Source organism: Salarias fasciatus, chromosome 14 (genome assembly GCF_902148845.1).
Source record: "Salarias fasciatus chromosome 14, fSalaFa1.1, whole genome shotgun sequence".
Lineage (NCBI taxonomy): Eukaryota > Metazoa > Chordata > Actinopteri > Blenniiformes > Blenniidae > Salarias > Salarias fasciatus.
In genome coordinates, this window is record NC_043758.1 from 26,206,676 (window position 1) to 26,222,959 (window position 16,284).

Here is a 16,284-nt window from a genome sequence, read left to right on the forward strand (position 1 = left end):
TTGTGTTTATTAGAAGGTTTACAAAGCGAGGCCTGACCGACGCTTGGGACGAACAAGATGATTTACTTTACAGCTAATAAAAGCAACTTCTTTCTGTTTTTTGTTTGATTTCGTTTTTTTCTTACGTGCACAAACGAGCACTAAAATGTCCTAGTATGAACCGTCTTGGATTGTATTTATTTTTGTGTTGTAATTCCCCGTCGATTAAAGTGCTTCAACATGCAGTTTGACTATTCAGAGTGAAAAATCCAGCCGTTTCCTGCATTTTTCAGCATCATTAAACTAATTTTCTGTAGTGACACGGTTCAAACGGCTGCTTTCAGGTGAGCTTACGTACTTCTTTGAACGCTCGTTGACTTATTTTCAGTATAAGTCCTATATGTTATAATTTTGTATTAAAGTGTTCGAAAATAAGATAAAATAAAAAAATATAAATTGTGAAAGTCAGGAGCGATTATGTCTTTCAAAAAAAATCAGCCCTGTAATACAATTTTTTACCACAAGATGGTGCAGCGTGTAAGAGCTGACAGTCGGTACACAAGCAAGCCAGCACTGACAAGGTCTGGGGTTTGTTTGTTTTTTTTAATTTATCCAGCTGCTATCCTTTTTATTAATCTGAACAATATCTTTTCCGTTGTTTCTCATGATTATAAATCCAGTTTGAACTGTAACTTCCCGATAGAGCATTTTTGTTTGTTATCTCACATTTATGTCACACACCCCGAGAAATGTGACGGGAAAGTTGAGATTGCTTGTAATCCACATTTAGATGAATCTAGAAGTAAGTTAAAACCTGAGTAGAGGAAAGCATGGCAGTTATTGATCAGTGTGAAGTTGATTGATAACTATTTTTTGAGTTAAATTATCATTTTAGACCTTCAAAGCTGTTTTTTTTTCTTAACATGCTTTGTGTATAAATGTGAATATTCTGGTTTCTCTCAAACAGTTGAGTGATTTTGAAGGACACTGAGATTAGGGCTGTAGCTCGGGACACACCAGTTCCACTTTTTCACATTTATTGACATTTTTTTAGACTAAACAATTCATAAATCACAAATAAAGTGCCAATGCATTCATGTGATTCAGCAAAATCTTAACTAACCAGTCTCCATTAAACTGAAGGCCGAAGGAAGCTTTTTTTTCTTTAACTGTTTCAGCTGCTTTTAGAAATACTTTGCAGTCGTGGTATTAATATGAAGATACACATTTTTAAAACAAGTTGAACATGCACTATAAAAACCAGTAATTTTAGATTCTAGAAGTAATAATTGCAGCCACTCGTGTAATAATACATACATACTGCATTTCTTGGAAATGGGGGCAGATTTTGTGCAGTTTTCTAATCAAAAACAGACAAAATGGGTTCATGAATACATACTTAGTATCATCACAGTATGATTCATTCAGTAGTAACTTAATCGTACCTTGAACTTCAGATTCTGTGACTTGATCTTCATGACAAAGTGAAATAACTATACATGACTCACATTTATTGACTTACTCTACAACCGCTGCTTTTTATGGTGAAAACAGCAGTAAACTTTCAAAGCAGCCCGGGTCACATTTTCCTGAAAATAAATGAATAAAGAAGCTGAAATGAGTCACAGGAAGTCAGGCGGATCCTTGACCTTCTACCTACTTCCTAATCTCTGATTGTTTCAGCTCCAGAGAAACACTTAAGATATTCTCACATATCATCACAGATCTGTGTTTTTAACTACGGGAGGTTTTCTCCTCTCAGAAAAACCATAGTTTTACACTGTTCTGACTCAACTCCAAGCCACAAATATCCCGGACAACATTAAGATTTTTCAGTTGAGTTGAAAACTGTCAGTTGTATTTCAGATCTGAGTTTAGTCGAGTCTAATACTCAGAATTTTATCAAGAAACTGCTGGGTAATGTTGGGAAAAAGCTCCACTCTGCCTCTGGATTGAGTCTGAAAAGCTGGATTTCTTCCCACATTCTTTGTTTTTCTCTTTAATACTCTGAGAAACAAACATGTTTATGCTGTTGAGCTCCCTCCAGGGTTTCACTCGGGTTATTATTTATGACCTGATCCAACTTAAATTCAAACACATGACTCCATGTGAAGCACATGCTGCCCCTTAACGTGAGCTCTGGAAATGGAGACAAAAAACATCAGGATGCATTTAGAATTCAATCATTTCTAACATGTTTTTAGATTTTAATCAAATGTGTAGTGGTGTAAAGTTCATTTAACTAATTGTTTCGTGACATAACCTGGTTTTAACATCTAAATTGAAACTTGACTGGTTTTGTGCCTTTTATTCTTAATTCCAAACCCCCCAAAGTTGGTAAATTGTGTAACTTGCAAATCTTTAACTGCATTTACTGGATTAAAACTAGTGAAACTATAACTTTTTAATCTTACTCTTATGAAACGCTGCTGTGGAGCCAGTGTAATGTTATGTAAAAGATCAAACCGGGACATTTTCCACTTTGTGCTGAATCAGCTTCTCTAAAGGTCGGCTTCTCCTTTCTGCTGTTTTTGTTTTTAATGGTGTCAGACGGAAGGTCAGCACGGCACCAGGACTCAGAATACCAGATTGAAATGTCTAGATTGGAGCGTTTGTTGATATAAAACTGAGAAATCTTTGTTGAACGTGAAGGAAAAGTGCACCCTGCCCCACATGGCATCAGCTCTGACGATTAAAGGTTTTGAAAGAAACTAAATCCAAATTTTCTTTTCTTTTTTTTCTTTAACTCGTGCACATTATTGCACTCTTTCTGATCATGTTTTGTTCACATTGCAGATGGCTTCTGCTGCTGCGTGAATAAGGTGAACTGCAGCATCTCACACACACACACACTGTGACCGCGTCACGTCAGCCGTGTGCAAAATCCAGCAAACATGAGTGAGTTCTGAGCGTGTGTGTTTAACCGTGTGCACAATCTGAGATCAAACTAGTTCACAACAGGAAGTTCTTCACAGTATGAAGAAGCTCTGATGAGTGTTTTGATATCCACACAGCAGAGAAACACTGTTTATCATCCTGCCTGCTATCAGTCCAAAAACATACAAAACGTACAGAAACATTCTGTCACAAACGGAAGCTGGTTTTAACTGGACACTGTAAGTGAATACTTTGTACATTAAAGTTACTTTCTAGCTTCAGCTCCAGACCATGATGCTGCCTTGCATCACAGAATCCGAGCTCATTCACTCAGGACAAAATGATTTTAGCCTTTCAGCATCATCTCAAAGAGAAAAATCTGGGAAAAAAATGTGTTTCTTAAACCAAAAATCGCCTTTTTTAAAACAGACTGAGACTGACTCCTTCATTGAAATCAAACTCCACCTTGATACTTTTAGATATGACAAGGATTCTTTCAAACCAGAGTTCCTCAAAATGTAGATAAATGATCTTTAACCAGAAAATGAACTTCTCTAAATGTGGAAAATATGTGAATTTGTCAAATCACGCCTGGGCTTTTTCAAACACATCTTAACTCTTTGTACTACGTACTGTTACATCCAGTCTCAGACTCCTTTGAATACGCCTTGGTTAGACTAAAATAAGCCTGAGCTAATTTAATTATTTTCAAAAGCAAATTTCTCCAGGTGTTGGTTAAAGAAAGACGTGCTCTCCCCAAATGATGGAACAGCAAGTTAAATGGCTAACAGCACAGGAATAAAGGCACAAAAACCTTCAAAATCCAAAGTGGTACTGTACATTACTATAGTACCAGTAGTGGTTTAAAATATCTGCCAGTAACTTTACAGCCTGGAGCATCTTGGGGGTGTGAGAGATCACTAATAGATAATCATGACCACGATCAGACACTTTTAGTGGACCTAAAATAGACATGCAACACTACCTTTCCTTTTTTCTGGAGCTATGTCAACCACTGTTTGGCTTCATTGTAGTGTTCAAGCTGAAGTACTTTGTGCTGCATGGTAACTGAATTTTGATTTAATTGAAGATATGAAAGTCAGAGAAGACTGATTAGAGGCAATCAGGAGGTTGAGATAGCTACATGTGATTTTACAGAATACCAAAACATACTGGATTGTAGCAGTAAAGTTCTGTGCATATGACAGATTCTACTGTTGTGAACCTTTTTCAGTAATAGTTTAAATTTGTAAGCTATTTACAAATTCCTAAAAACAGAACACAATTGAATTCTGTTTTGAGACACGTTGAAGATCTTTTCCTGTTTTTGAACAATCTACTTTTCCATCCTAGCTGTGTTGATTTTGGACTTGAAAACCAACATTGTTCTTTGTATTTGTTTTGTCACTTTACACAGACTGGCCTGTTGTTCATGACAATAATAGAGATCACACAGTGGAACGGCAAACATATAATCAGTCCAAAACATTACAAGCAGATTTCGATGTGACTTGAAAGAGAGAGCTTCACTGGCTTTCATGCTACAACTTTCTCCCAAGTAGGACAGGGACGCCTTCAGGACAGTTGAAGAGGCTTAACATCTTACATTTGTGGGAAACTTTTTTTTTCTTTTTGGAGGGGTGAATTTGAATAAACTGTTTTATTGCATTACCCCTTTTCATCAGCAGGGGGCACCGGTAATGCGCCTTATCCTCACTTGACGCCACAGGAAAAAAAAAGTGAAAAAAAATGCACTACGGGGAGGGGGCGGTCCTCTCAGAATTGCCATGACAACAGTGCTGACGTTTCTCAAGCCCCTCCCCCTGAAGTAAGACCCGCCCCTTATAGATCAAAATAGCTTCATACCACCCGCTCAGCAGCCATTGTACTCAAAGACGTACGTCTATATATACTAAAACTCTATTCTCAGTTAAAACTGTTTTAATCTCCAAAGCGTAATAGCACTCGATCGCATAGACGTCACATTTGTGCAGAAAATAAATCTGACTGTCTGAGAAGAAGAAGAAAGAGACTTTTGAAAAGATTTTCTGCCTGGGTCGTTGAAGCTCGACGGAGGGATTTCATCGACACGTCGGAAGAGGAAAAAAAAGGCGCCGCGTAGACGTGCAACCGATTTTCTCCAGCGTTTCTTTCGCCTCTCTGAGTTTTCTCCCAGGTCTTTGCTCTTATTTAGATGGCAAGCTTCCCAGACTCTGTCAACGATAATGATATAGGTAAGTAATAAAAAAAAGAAAAGAAAACAATAGCCACGCGTATGATTTCAGTCGAGGGCAGGACCCGGGGAGGAGCCTCGTGAGCTCGAGAACCAGGAAAAAAGAGAAAAACCGTTAGTAATTGTCACAAGAGCCTTAAACTATGTTTCACAGCGGGGAATATATTCAGTCCTTGTGTTTTTTTCTAAAAGTCGAGACACAGATAAGATTGACTTTTGTAGCGATGTGAAATAATGAGCCGGAGCGGACGGGCTCGTCCACATACGTAAAGGATGCGTCACATTCACAGCTGGCATCAAGCCACGAAGGGCTTTATATTCAGCATCGGCGTGTATTGACATTTAATCTCATTTTAGGGATGTTACACCACTTTGAATATTTTCTAGGTGAATCGGCTGCATTTGGGGCTCGGCGACTCGAAGCGACGCCTCCCTCCCCCACAGCGCTGACGCATCCTACGTGCCCGTCTGCACGGCTTTACGCCATCGGTCCGCAGGATGGAGGGAAAAAAAACGCTTACCAGCCCGATTTGAATTGTATAGTTATCGTCAAAATCAAAACAAGTTGCAGAAAAAAGAAAGAAATGCATTGAAGTTTCTTTATTTTGCACCAGTTGAGTGCAGAGTCCTAACCCAGCACATTATACTGTAGGATTTAATCACGCGTATGGAGAACATGCAATCTCCACTGAGAGAGGACCAGCATGGACTCGGATACGCAGCATTGCGGTAACCACCACGCCTCCAGCCGGATAAAGCAGTTGTCTTAAATTAAATATTGACCAGTGAGATATGCTAACACAAACACCAGGACTTGCATGAGTCATTAACATGTGACCACATGTATTGTGTGTTCACTTCCTCAATTCAGTTTACTTCCACAGTTATTACAAAATCCCAGATATTGCAGAATTATTAACTCCATTCAGCTCTTCCTGTTGTATTAGGATGTCCCAGTGTGTGTGTGTTGGTAAATTATCTCCAGCAAACTGTTTGCTGTGTATCTAGAATCAATATGGTTATAAAATCTAGACCAAAGGTGACTATTTGAACTGGATTACCTATACTGTTGTACTTGAGGATGAGTAAATCTCCAAACATGAAAAGCTATGGACTGTTATTCATCTACTATTGAAGCGCTGTGCCCGTTTCTGTGACGAACTTCTCCACCCACTGTTTTTCTACATGTGGTCCGTTCAACACAGGTGGCCAATCACAAGCCTGCGTCGGGGACAGGCCTCCTGGCATGTTGTCCAGGAGGTTACTCAGGGATAGTTAATATTTCCCTGGGTTGGGCTGAGCAAACACAAGGGTTGCAACTGTTCACTTTCCCAATGACCCATTTATTCTTAATGCTGTATGTTTCTTTTTCTTCCCCCCTAAAGGTAAGGCTAAGTTCATCGGTGAACTCCTAGTGCCTGTTGCTCCCTTCGACCAGAAGTCCGGGCGTGAGGCTTGGACGGTAGCCTTTGCACCAGATGGTTCCTACTTCGCTTGGTCTCAGGGGCACCGCATCGTCCGGCTCATTCCGTGGACAAAATGCCTGAAGGACTTGTAAGCATCACTTCAACCTGAAATCCACCATGAAACCATAAATACACCTCGAGACACATTAAACGATCACAGAGAAGTTGTGGGTGAAAAGTAAAAGAAAGCAACTCTATCATGAACAATATCTCAACTTTTCCACAGTTTTTTTGTCAAATTTTTAATGATGGCTTATTTATATTGAACTACTTTTTAAAACGTGACTAGGTGATTTACTATGTGAGCTGTTCTAAGTTCTCCCCTCCCAGCCTGTACAGAAATCATCAATTAAAGGTTTTTTTGTATTTTGCTCCCATTTTGTAGGATCTTTGAAGCCTTTTTTCTGTGTGTGGTGTTTTAATTTTCCACAACAGTGAATGTTTGAAATATGAGGAAGAAAATGGGTTTGGTGCAGCCTGGAGCCGCTTGGAGCCGCCTCCAGCTCCGACATGTTTTGTCTGCTGTTTTGGTGATAGATCTCTGCAGTTATGTAAATAAGAAACTTTCCGTCTGGGCGAGGTCAAAGTGGCGAAGGTTTGAACCTGAAATGTTAACAGATGGAGCGTATTATGAAAGTGTGTTTTGACCTAGAAGTAGATGGTTCTGTCACATTTGCCACACTTTTTTTTATCTACACTATTACAATTTAGAGAAAGGATAATTGGTGACCTTTGTCCCACTTGAATCTGACAGTAAATATAATCTCACATTTGAAGAGCAGGTTTGGCAATAATCTGGGAGCTCATTAAGATCAGAGCCTGTCTATACCAGATAAAGAGAGTGATATTAGAGAAAAGCTCAGTGCCAAGGGCAATGTCTCGCTTTATCAGCTGCTTCCAGCTTCTTCTGCGCCTGATGGAGCCTTGTGACAGTCAGACTCAACTGAAAGTCGTCTATATGACAGTAGCTTGTTGTTCTCAAACAGCAGGCAGCTCCCTCCCTTCGGAGAATCTCTCTGAGGTGGAACGTGTGGGAGGAAGAATTCCTGAAGAAGTCAGCCAGGACTGAGCCGTCCTCTCTCGTCTTTGACCTGGTTTTTTTTTTTCCCCCTGTGTGTCTCTGCAGCTCGGCGGGCCACAGCGGGGAGGGTACCGACGCCTCCAGCCCCCGCCACCTGTCCCGTCAGAACAGCGATGGCAGCCAGATCGTCGCCGAGACCGGCGAGCACACCATCGACTGCGGCGACATCGTGTGGGGCATGGCCTTCGGGTCCTCGGTGCCCGAGAAGCAGAGCCGCTGCGTCAACATCGGCTGGCACCGCTTCCAGTTCGGCCAGGACCAGCTGCTGCTGGCGACGGGCCTCAACAACGGCCGGATCAAGATCTGGGATGTTTACACTGGTGAGGACGCCGTGCCGCTCATTAGAGGCGTTCACCCTCATCTGATCCATCAGCTGATGACCGGATTAGCTAATTTCATGAGTAAATTAGGTTTAGAAAACAGGAGGAACTCTATAAACACATCACACCTCGTGTTTGTCTCTGAGCTTCAACAACACAAACAGCAGTTTGAAGCCTCCTCAGCCTGTCTGTGCTCAGATGTCCTCAATATACGTTATATAAAATGTTCCTGTTGATTGATGATTCATATGAGTGTGCCTCCAACGTTTCATTGTCACTTTATATATGTTTAATTTCTTAACCCTCAGCAGAGTGTTGTTGTGTGAATCCCTATAGAACAGCTTGAAATGTACCAGCAGCGACTGCTTGTCGAAAAGTCTCTTTGGTACTTCCCGTTTTTAAAAAGGGAAGTTATTCTGAATCTAAAGCGAAAATAAATCTATGAACGCAGCAAGCAGTTCAGTCAGGCTCCAGAGTATTCTCAGTGCTTTCGTATTTAAGCAGAATTATTAAAACTACTAGACTTGATTGGATCTTGTAATTAGTTCATATTCAGTTTTATTTTTCCTAAAATTCCTTAAATATCATCTGAAATATTTCTGGCGTCCATGATTCAGTGTTTGGGATTATTCTGGCTTTATTCTAGAATGATTATTGTAACATATTTGGAAGTTGGTTTCAATAATATCTGGAAATTTGTGGGGATATTAAGTTTTCTTCTCTGGACGTTACCTATGCTCTGAATTTGGCTGTTAGTCCTCACTTCCTCAATGCTTGCCAACAAGTTAAATCAGTTTCAAACCAACATTAATCCAGTTTTTCCCTGAATTATAAACATTTTAAACTTGTTATGTAATTTGTCTCCAACACGAGGTTATTTTTTTCCTGTGTTCGATGTGGTGAAAAAACATGTTTTCATCCACATTTGCACTAAATTACAAACAGTTGTATCATTTATGTTAGTCGCACCCTCATTTATCATGACCATAAAACTCTGGCAATGGCTTTAGCGGGCGTGTCGGCTCAGCAGGAGGCCACGGAGCTTCCGGTAGTTGCTATCATTGTGGAATTTAAGATGTGGGCACGTTACCACGGAGCGATCAAGGTGCCGCTCATATTTCATCGTGCGAGCGCAACACAAACAAAAGAAGTCGTTAAAGGTGACCTTCTGCCTGAATCACCTGAGTTTCTCTTCCTCGTTGCAGGAAAGCTGCTGTTGAATCTGATGGATCACACCGACATCGTGCGAGACTTGACGTTTGCTCCCGATGGCAGCCTCATGCTGGTGTCTGCGTCCAGAGACAAGACGCTGCGGGTGTGGGACCTGAAAGACGACGGTATGAACCACGGAGCTGCCACTCAGGGGGCTTCTCTTTCACTCTTTAAGCTCCTGCTATTCGCTCAGGAGAAGACAAAAGATGATGAATGGGAATTGCGATGTGCTCCTTTTTCTCTCTCCTGAGAAAATCTTTTTTTTTATTATTATTATTATTAGTATCCTTCAGTCACACTTCTCTCATAAAGATCTCTCAGATCACGTGAACCCAGGCAGCAAAGCCCTTTACATTGTTCATGACCTACATTCCTGCTATTCCTTCTCCAGATGTCAATAAAAACTTATGTGCACATTTTTGGGTTTTTTTTTTTTTAATGAACTTCAACTTTTATGTTCCTCCTCGTTTATTTTTGATACATAACATGACCAAAAAAGGAAGGAAAAAAAAGCCACAGTTCGTTATGTCTGCTAATATTTGGTTTTCCATTGATGGGTTCATCGTCTCACATGTTGTTAGTCAAAAGAACAGTCTGGAGGTGTCCTGCATGTCTGGTTTTATCAGTTTTGTTGCAAAAGGTCAGCTGTTACAGCGTTTCTCATGTTCCGTAACAAAGTAGAGACAGTGTTGGGTTTTTTTTTCGTAGTGCCTCTAGGTCATTTGTCACAAAAATCTGAAGTTTACAGTAAAATGCTTCAAAACGAGGGTTGTGATCAACAGAATTTAAAAGATTTCCCCATCGTTCCCAGAATGCGTAAACAAAACTGTGACGTGTGTGCCTCCTCCTGTTTCGCAGGTAACATGGTGAAGGTTTTGCGGGGCCATCAAAAGTGGGTGTACTGCAGCGCCTTCTCCCCGGACTCCTCCATCCTGTGCTCGGTGGGCGCAGGCAAAGCGGTACGTACACCGGTTCCTCTCCTCTCACCTTCATGACTTGTTGCTAGCTAATCTCTGTGCAATCGCTTGTAATCAGTTATGCTCAGTCAACACTCCTCCCCCCCATTTTTTGCCCCGCCCCCCCCCCCCCAACCACCCACCCACCCACACATTTTGGCTGTAGAACAAACTGCTCGGTGTCATGATGATGATGATGAGTTTACCTGCAGTTAGACTTGTTTTGCATTTTGTTTGCATGCAGAGCAGACTTTACTTTTCACTTTTGTTGCATAAGTTTTCTCAGTTCAGTTTCTCAGAAGACACACAAAAAAAAATAACATTAAAAAAAAAAGTTCCTTTTGTGGTTAAAAACATGTGAAGTCAGCAGTTCCCTCTTCTCGTATGTTATAGTGACTTCCCACATGCAGGCAGATGTTGTTAGCGGACCAGAAGTCCTCACACTGGCTACCATTAACCCTGTAGACTAGCGAACATGGTGGTAGCTCTGTCAGGCTCTGTGTGTCCCTACAGTGTGTGTGTCTTGCTCTCCCTGTCACAGGTGGTGGCAGAGCTCAGTGTGTGATTGGTTTTGAAAGGAGCGCCGCGCTGACATTTTGAGCAGCCGGTGCAAACCGTGGACGCACAGTGCACAATGCCCAAAGGCCTGGCCAGGGGCAGCCTGGTACCTGACCCGCAAGGTCAATCTGTACGTAGGTGCTGCTCCTCGTCTGTCTACCTCTGGTGTCGCAGTTCCTCTTTTTTATTTTAATTTTAATCCATCTCAGTTCATTAAACTGATGGTTAAAATATCCCCTCTCCCCTCTCCTTCCTTTATACCTTCCAACTGTCTCCCCAACCCCACCTCCACGCTCCTCCTCCTCCTCCGCCCCCTCTCCTTTCTTTAAATTAGCTCCGTCTACCATCCACACACACTAGCTTGTCTTTCTTTTCTTCCTGGGATTTTTCTTACTTCTTTTTTTTTTTCTTTTTTCTGTCACCTGTAAAGTGTTTCCCTTGTAACACACAATCAGTTACAAGAAAGAAGCTTAGCAGGCTGCAGCAACATTTTAACAACCTCACTGTCAGTTTTCATCAGCATTAGTGTGCGGAAGTAGGCTCGTCCCAGGAGAACCGACAGTAAACGCCATATTGCGATGGTCACATACCAGAGAGGGTCGACGCTTCAGACTGTTTTTTTTTACTTCACATTACAGCTACTCAACTAATCTGCTATGCTGTGAACTTTTCAACTGTTTTTGTCAATAATGTAATCTGTTCCTATATCATTATAATGAGAAAATAAATTTCCTCGCCCGCAAGGTCAAATCATAATCTCACACTCGTTGCCCAACAGTTTATCTAATCATGCTTGAAAGAGACTTTTCCTTGGGATAAAGCCTACTTCTGCACATGATTGTAATTTACACCAGTAACTCTGAGTCGCACAAAGGTTTTATTGAAACTATCAGCGCTTGTTTTGGTGCAGAGCATCATAAATTCCTTAAACGAGAGTTGTTGCCTAAAACTTATGTAACAACAAAGAGGTTATTGAGGAGAAGACTCCATAGATTGGCCAACTTTTCCATCTGCTGCTCTGTGGCGGCGTTTGGTTCGTTTATAATGAGCAGGAGGAGCCTGGCTGAGTTTGAGATTGTCGTTAAATGATTTCAACAGGGAAAAGCGTGTTGTTGGTTTTCAGACCAAGGAGTGAAAAAAGGATTTTAGAGAGGAATAAAACTCTTGTTTCCGTCAGGAAAATCATGACTCTGCATGCCGCCAAAGACTTAGTTCTCTAGACCATTAACCGCATGTGTTCAGCCGCAACTCTGCAACATTTGGTTTAGTTTCTACCTATCCAGCAGCGACAGAACCAAAGAGTCTTCCGACTGTCACGTCTCCCTAAAACAGACACTACAGATTCAGACCATGTCTGCCTTCCACAGATGATCACTTTTTACAGTGCGTGCGCGTGTGTGTGTGTACAGCGTGCGTGTGTGCGTGTCTGTGTGCGTGTATGCATATGTATTCTCTGCCAGAGGTTTCAACCCTTTGGCCATAAAATATTCTTTTCTCTTGCAGTATCTGTCTCTCTTCGTAGGCTTCTGCCGGAGATGCGAGCCTATTGTAAACACAGTGATCTAAAACTGAAAGGGGAAACCAGTGGAGTAACTTTATGTTACCTTAAGTTACTACTTGTTTTACTTTTTCTTTTTTCTCTGTAGACTTTTTTTTGTTTGTATAAAGTAACATTCATGTAAATACTGATGTAGTAGTTTTTGCTAGTGTACATTTGAAATGTGAAAAACTTGTTTTGTTGTAAAATGTCAGCGGAGGCTGATAGTTTGTTCTTTATGTCACAGCTTCTGCTGTTTGTGTAGCATGTGCTCTTTTTGTTTAACCTGGTTTAAGGTTACAGACCGCTACGACACACTGAGCATAACTGTTTAATTCTGGTTTAATTCTAATTGCTTGAATTAATTCCTGAGTGCTCCAGTAGTAATGTTAAAAGTGTAAAACTAGCACATATTCTACTCCCGTCTGGAATCACTGCACGAGCTATAACAGCCCTCCCTTCCGTCCGCAGGTGTTCCTATGGAACATGGATAAATACACGTTGATCCGGAAGCTGGAGGGCCACCACAATGACGTGGTGTCCTGCGAGTTCTCGCCAGACGGGGCGCTGTTGGCCACCGCCTCGTACGACACCCGGGTCATTGTGTGGGACCACCACAAGGCCACCATCCTGCTGGAACTCGGGTAAGAAAGACCAAGATCTTGGAGATGTGCACTAAGCTGTTGTGTCACGATTCTATGCTGATGAGCCTGGTGTGTCTTGGTGTCTCTCTCTCTCTCTCTCTGCAGTCATCTCTTCCCTCCTCCTTCTCCCATTTTCGCTGGTGGCTCGAATGACCGCTGGGTTCGCTCCGTGAGCTTCTGCCCCGACGGCCGCCACATTGCCAGCGTTACTGATGACCGGTAAGACACTCTTACATAAGAGGTGACGGGTTACAAAGGTCCTCTGACGGAACTCGTCCAGGTTTATTTCAGACGGTTGGAAATGAGTCGCGGTGTCAGCGTGAACTCTGCCTGGCTCGCTCACTCGTTCGCTCGCCCGCCCGGGCTCATCTGGAGGCAGAAACCGCTCCGGTCTGTTTGGAAATGCCTCACTGAGCTTCTGTGTCCTGGCTCCGTGTCACATGACCGTCACGAGGTGGCCGTTAATCACCCCTGGCCCCGCCGTCCAGCCCAGCGCCGGATCGCTGGGAGGAAAAAATGTGGAGAGGAAGCAGGAGGGAAACTCCACAAAATGGAGACTGAAGGAAGAGAACAGGCGGCAGGGCGGCCGCCCGAGGCCTCCAACCACTTGACAACGCAATCCGTTTTATTTATTATCTTTAACTTGAGATGAAGCTGCCTGTATTTGTTTCACTCAGACAGTCCACTCCCTCTTCTGGAATGAAATGAGTTTCTCTCATCTGTTTGCCTTCTGCTGCCAAAGCGGCAGACTCCATGGTTTTATTATTTTCGCAACATCTGCAGTTCAGCCGAGGCGACTGATCGATGCCGCCGCACGTCAGCCTCGCACGGCTTTTACAGACGCAAAACACACAGAGGGGTGAATTATTTATCGTTCCTGAAAAGTCTTGTATCAAGTTAAAGTCACACTGCGAGGTCAGGTTCAAACCAATCCACACGAGAGGAGATAAAAAAAAAGAAAAAAAGGGTTTGATAAAATATACAAAATAAATAACCTTGACCTGGAACAGCGAGACCAATCAACAGGGATGAAAAAAACAACTTGAGCATTCGTAATGCTTTAACGGTGCATTAGTGCACGTTGCCTGTGAATGCTCCAGGATTAAAGTATGAATATTTTGAGTCTGAAGGCAGTGGAAAGTCTTTTGATTCGTAACCCAGAAGCAGCCTGTCAGTGACGTGTTGGTTCTTGGTGAACCCGCCGAGTGAGGTGTCTGACGTGGACCTGTGCTCTTCTCAGGCTGGTTCGCTTCTGGAGCATCGAGGAGCGAGCTCCTCAGGCCATCGCCCCGCTCTCCAACGGCCTGTGCTGTGCCTTCTCGGCGGAGGGGAGCGTCCTTGCTGCTGGGTGAGACGCCGTCACGCCGGCGCAGATCCAGATGTTTGTCTGTCGGCCGGATTCTGACTCTCCTCCTCCTTTCTTCCCTCACAGGACCCGAGACGGCAGCGTGCACTTCTGGGAGTGTCCTCGTAGCATCGCCAGCCTGCAGCACATGTGCAGGATGGCCCTCCGGCGGGTGACGACCACCCAGCAGGTGGAGGCCCTCGCCATCCCCACGCCGCTCCGCGACTATCTGACCTACAAGGTCATGTAGCCGCTCGGAGCTGCCGACCCCCAGCTCTGCTTTTCTATTGAAAAACAGCTTCCCACAGAACTCTGAATAAACGGCGATCAGGACCGGAGGAAAGGAGAAAAGTTTCACTACAACCCCGATTCACACCTGTTATTTTGACGTATTTATTTTTGTACGTGCCGAGGAGGGCGGCACCTGTCAGGTCAAGTCTGCCGCCGCGCCCCTCTGCCTCCTCCTCCTCCTTCTCCTCTGCGTATGTGCTGCCTGTCAGTGTTCGGCTGCTCTTCCAGCTGCAACTCTTCATCCTCCTCCTGCTCCTCTCACTTGAATTCGCTGTTGCACTTACCGAAGGGCCTCTGCGCCGCCGCTTGCTCCTCACGCCCGTTCATTCTGCTGAGTTGCGGGGGAGGGGAGGTGAGGGCATGAGACTGGCAGGATCGAGCCTCCGATCTGAGACTACTGATTCTCTGGACTGAAAGTATCAAAAAAAAAAAAAAAACTTCATTGCTGTTCCAAACCATGCAGTTTAAGATCCATTCTTGGGGTTTGGATCTTCTTTTTTGTTTTTTTTAAGCAGTATTTGCACCACCGCAGCACACTCACTCACTGAAGGCTCCCAGGCGGTGTGCAGCCTGTCGATTCGGCCTCCATGATTCTGAAAATCAGTAGCAAGTATTGTTGGATCAACGTGTTGGCGTCTCACACAAATGAGAAATTTTAATCTAACTACAGAGAAACAATTTGACACTTTAGTTTAGCGAGCATTATCAGTCTGCCAGTACAGGAGAGGCGGGGCTTAAAGCTTAACCAGTCACCAGGCGACGACCTTGACATGTTTTTAACAAGCTGCTTCACTTTGCCAATCTGCCGACAAGCTAACTAACCGCAGTTTTCTAGAAAATGCATGAAGTATGTGCTTATCGTGGAATAACATGGAGAGGCCGCGGCGCTGACGAGCCGCCGGCGAGCGCAGCTGCTGCAGATCGCCTGAGTTCGCCTCTGTGAGTGAGTGTTCGCTCTGCCTGACGGCAGAAAGAAAAACCTTAAGAGCAGTGTTCATTTTCACAAAGCACCTCTGCCACTTAAATCTATTTTAGCGTGTACAAAAAAACCTGCTACCCAGAATTCCATGTGATTATTCGTGTACATACAAAAAATGTTGATAGACATATCAAAGATGAAGCTTTTTACCGCTTTATTTTTCTTTTTTCTTTTTTTTTTCTTTTGTATTTCTTATGTTAAATATTTCTACTTTTGTATTTTATTCTTTTGTTTTCCTTTAAATGTGAAAAAGTTGATAAAAACAAACACACACGTCTTACTGCAAACTGGCCGGAACGAAGAGGCGCACACGTCACGGAGCGGCCAATCACGGGCCGCCGTCTCTCTCACCCCGTGTGTCCTTTGTTTGCGAGCGGATGGAAAGAAGGGAATGTGTCGGAGGAGACAGAGCGCAGAGCAGCTGTCAATCATTCTCGGCAATAAGTCCAGAATAAGGCCAAAGGTTTTTCTTCTCTCGGATAGTGTAGTGAAGTCGGTTCGAGGTGTGAAAGCATCCATGATGTATGTGTGTGTGTGTGTAACCTGTTAACGTTGTGATTGGACGAACACAGCGCTGCCTCAGTGAGGTGCAGTAAGAAGCCGTAAATATATCACATGTATATGAATGTATACAGCAATCTTCCTGTAATGGTTTTTGTGTGTGTTTATAGTTTCAATAAACCTTTTTGAGAAAAAAATTAAGCTTATTTTGATTTATTTTAGTGAAGTCCACAAATCTCTTATTGATCAAGCACGATGAGTCTGTTGATTGAAGAAAAAGATGACAGAGTTCCCTTTTTTTGTGC

The 16,284-nt window shown here is 43.0% G+C and overlaps 1 protein-coding gene across 4 annotated transcripts; it reads left to right on the forward strand.

The window, feature by feature from the left end:
- Positions 1 to 4,723: 4,723 nt before the first annotated feature.
- wsb1 (WD repeat and SOCS box containing 1) lies at positions 4,724 to 16,168 on the forward strand. Of its 4 annotated transcripts, XM_030107921.1 has the most exons (9): positions 4,724 to 5,090; positions 6,475 to 6,643; positions 7,682 to 7,956; positions 9,162 to 9,293; positions 10,027 to 10,127; positions 12,691 to 12,863; positions 12,969 to 13,082; positions 14,104 to 14,211; positions 14,296 to 16,168. In XM_030107921.1, exons 1-9 carry the CDS (start codon positions 5,051 to 5,053, stop codon positions 14,456 to 14,458), a joined length of 1,275 nt encoding a protein of 424 aa, XP_029963781.1. In that variant the 5' UTR covers positions 4,724 to 5,050; the 3' UTR covers positions 14,459 to 16,168. The 4 variants fall into 4 exon arrangements, with proteins under 4 accessions (XP_029963781.1, XP_029963784.1, XP_029963782.1 ...); XM_030107924.1 differs by lacking the exons at positions 4,724 to 5,090; positions 6,475 to 6,643; positions 7,682 to 7,956; positions 9,162 to 9,293 and adding an exon at positions 10,666 to 10,812; XM_030107922.1 differs by lacking the exons at positions 4,724 to 5,090; positions 6,475 to 6,643; positions 7,682 to 7,956; positions 9,162 to 9,293; positions 10,027 to 10,127 and adding an exon at positions 10,164 to 12,292.
- Positions 16,169 to 16,284: the final 116 nt, after the last annotated feature.

Coding starts and splice junctions, on each gene's coding strand:
- wsb1 (XM_030107921.1), top strand. CDS start 5,051: ATGGCAAGCTTCCCAGACTCTGTCAACGATAATGATATAG. Junction 10,128..12,690: donor CGGTGGGCGCAGGCAAAGCG/GTACGTACACCG, acceptor TTCCGTCCGCAG/GTGTTCCTATGGAACATGGA. Junction 14,212..14,295: donor GGGAGCGTCCTTGCTGCTGG/GTGAGACGCCGT, acceptor CTTCCCTCACAG/GACCCGAGACGGCAGCGTGC.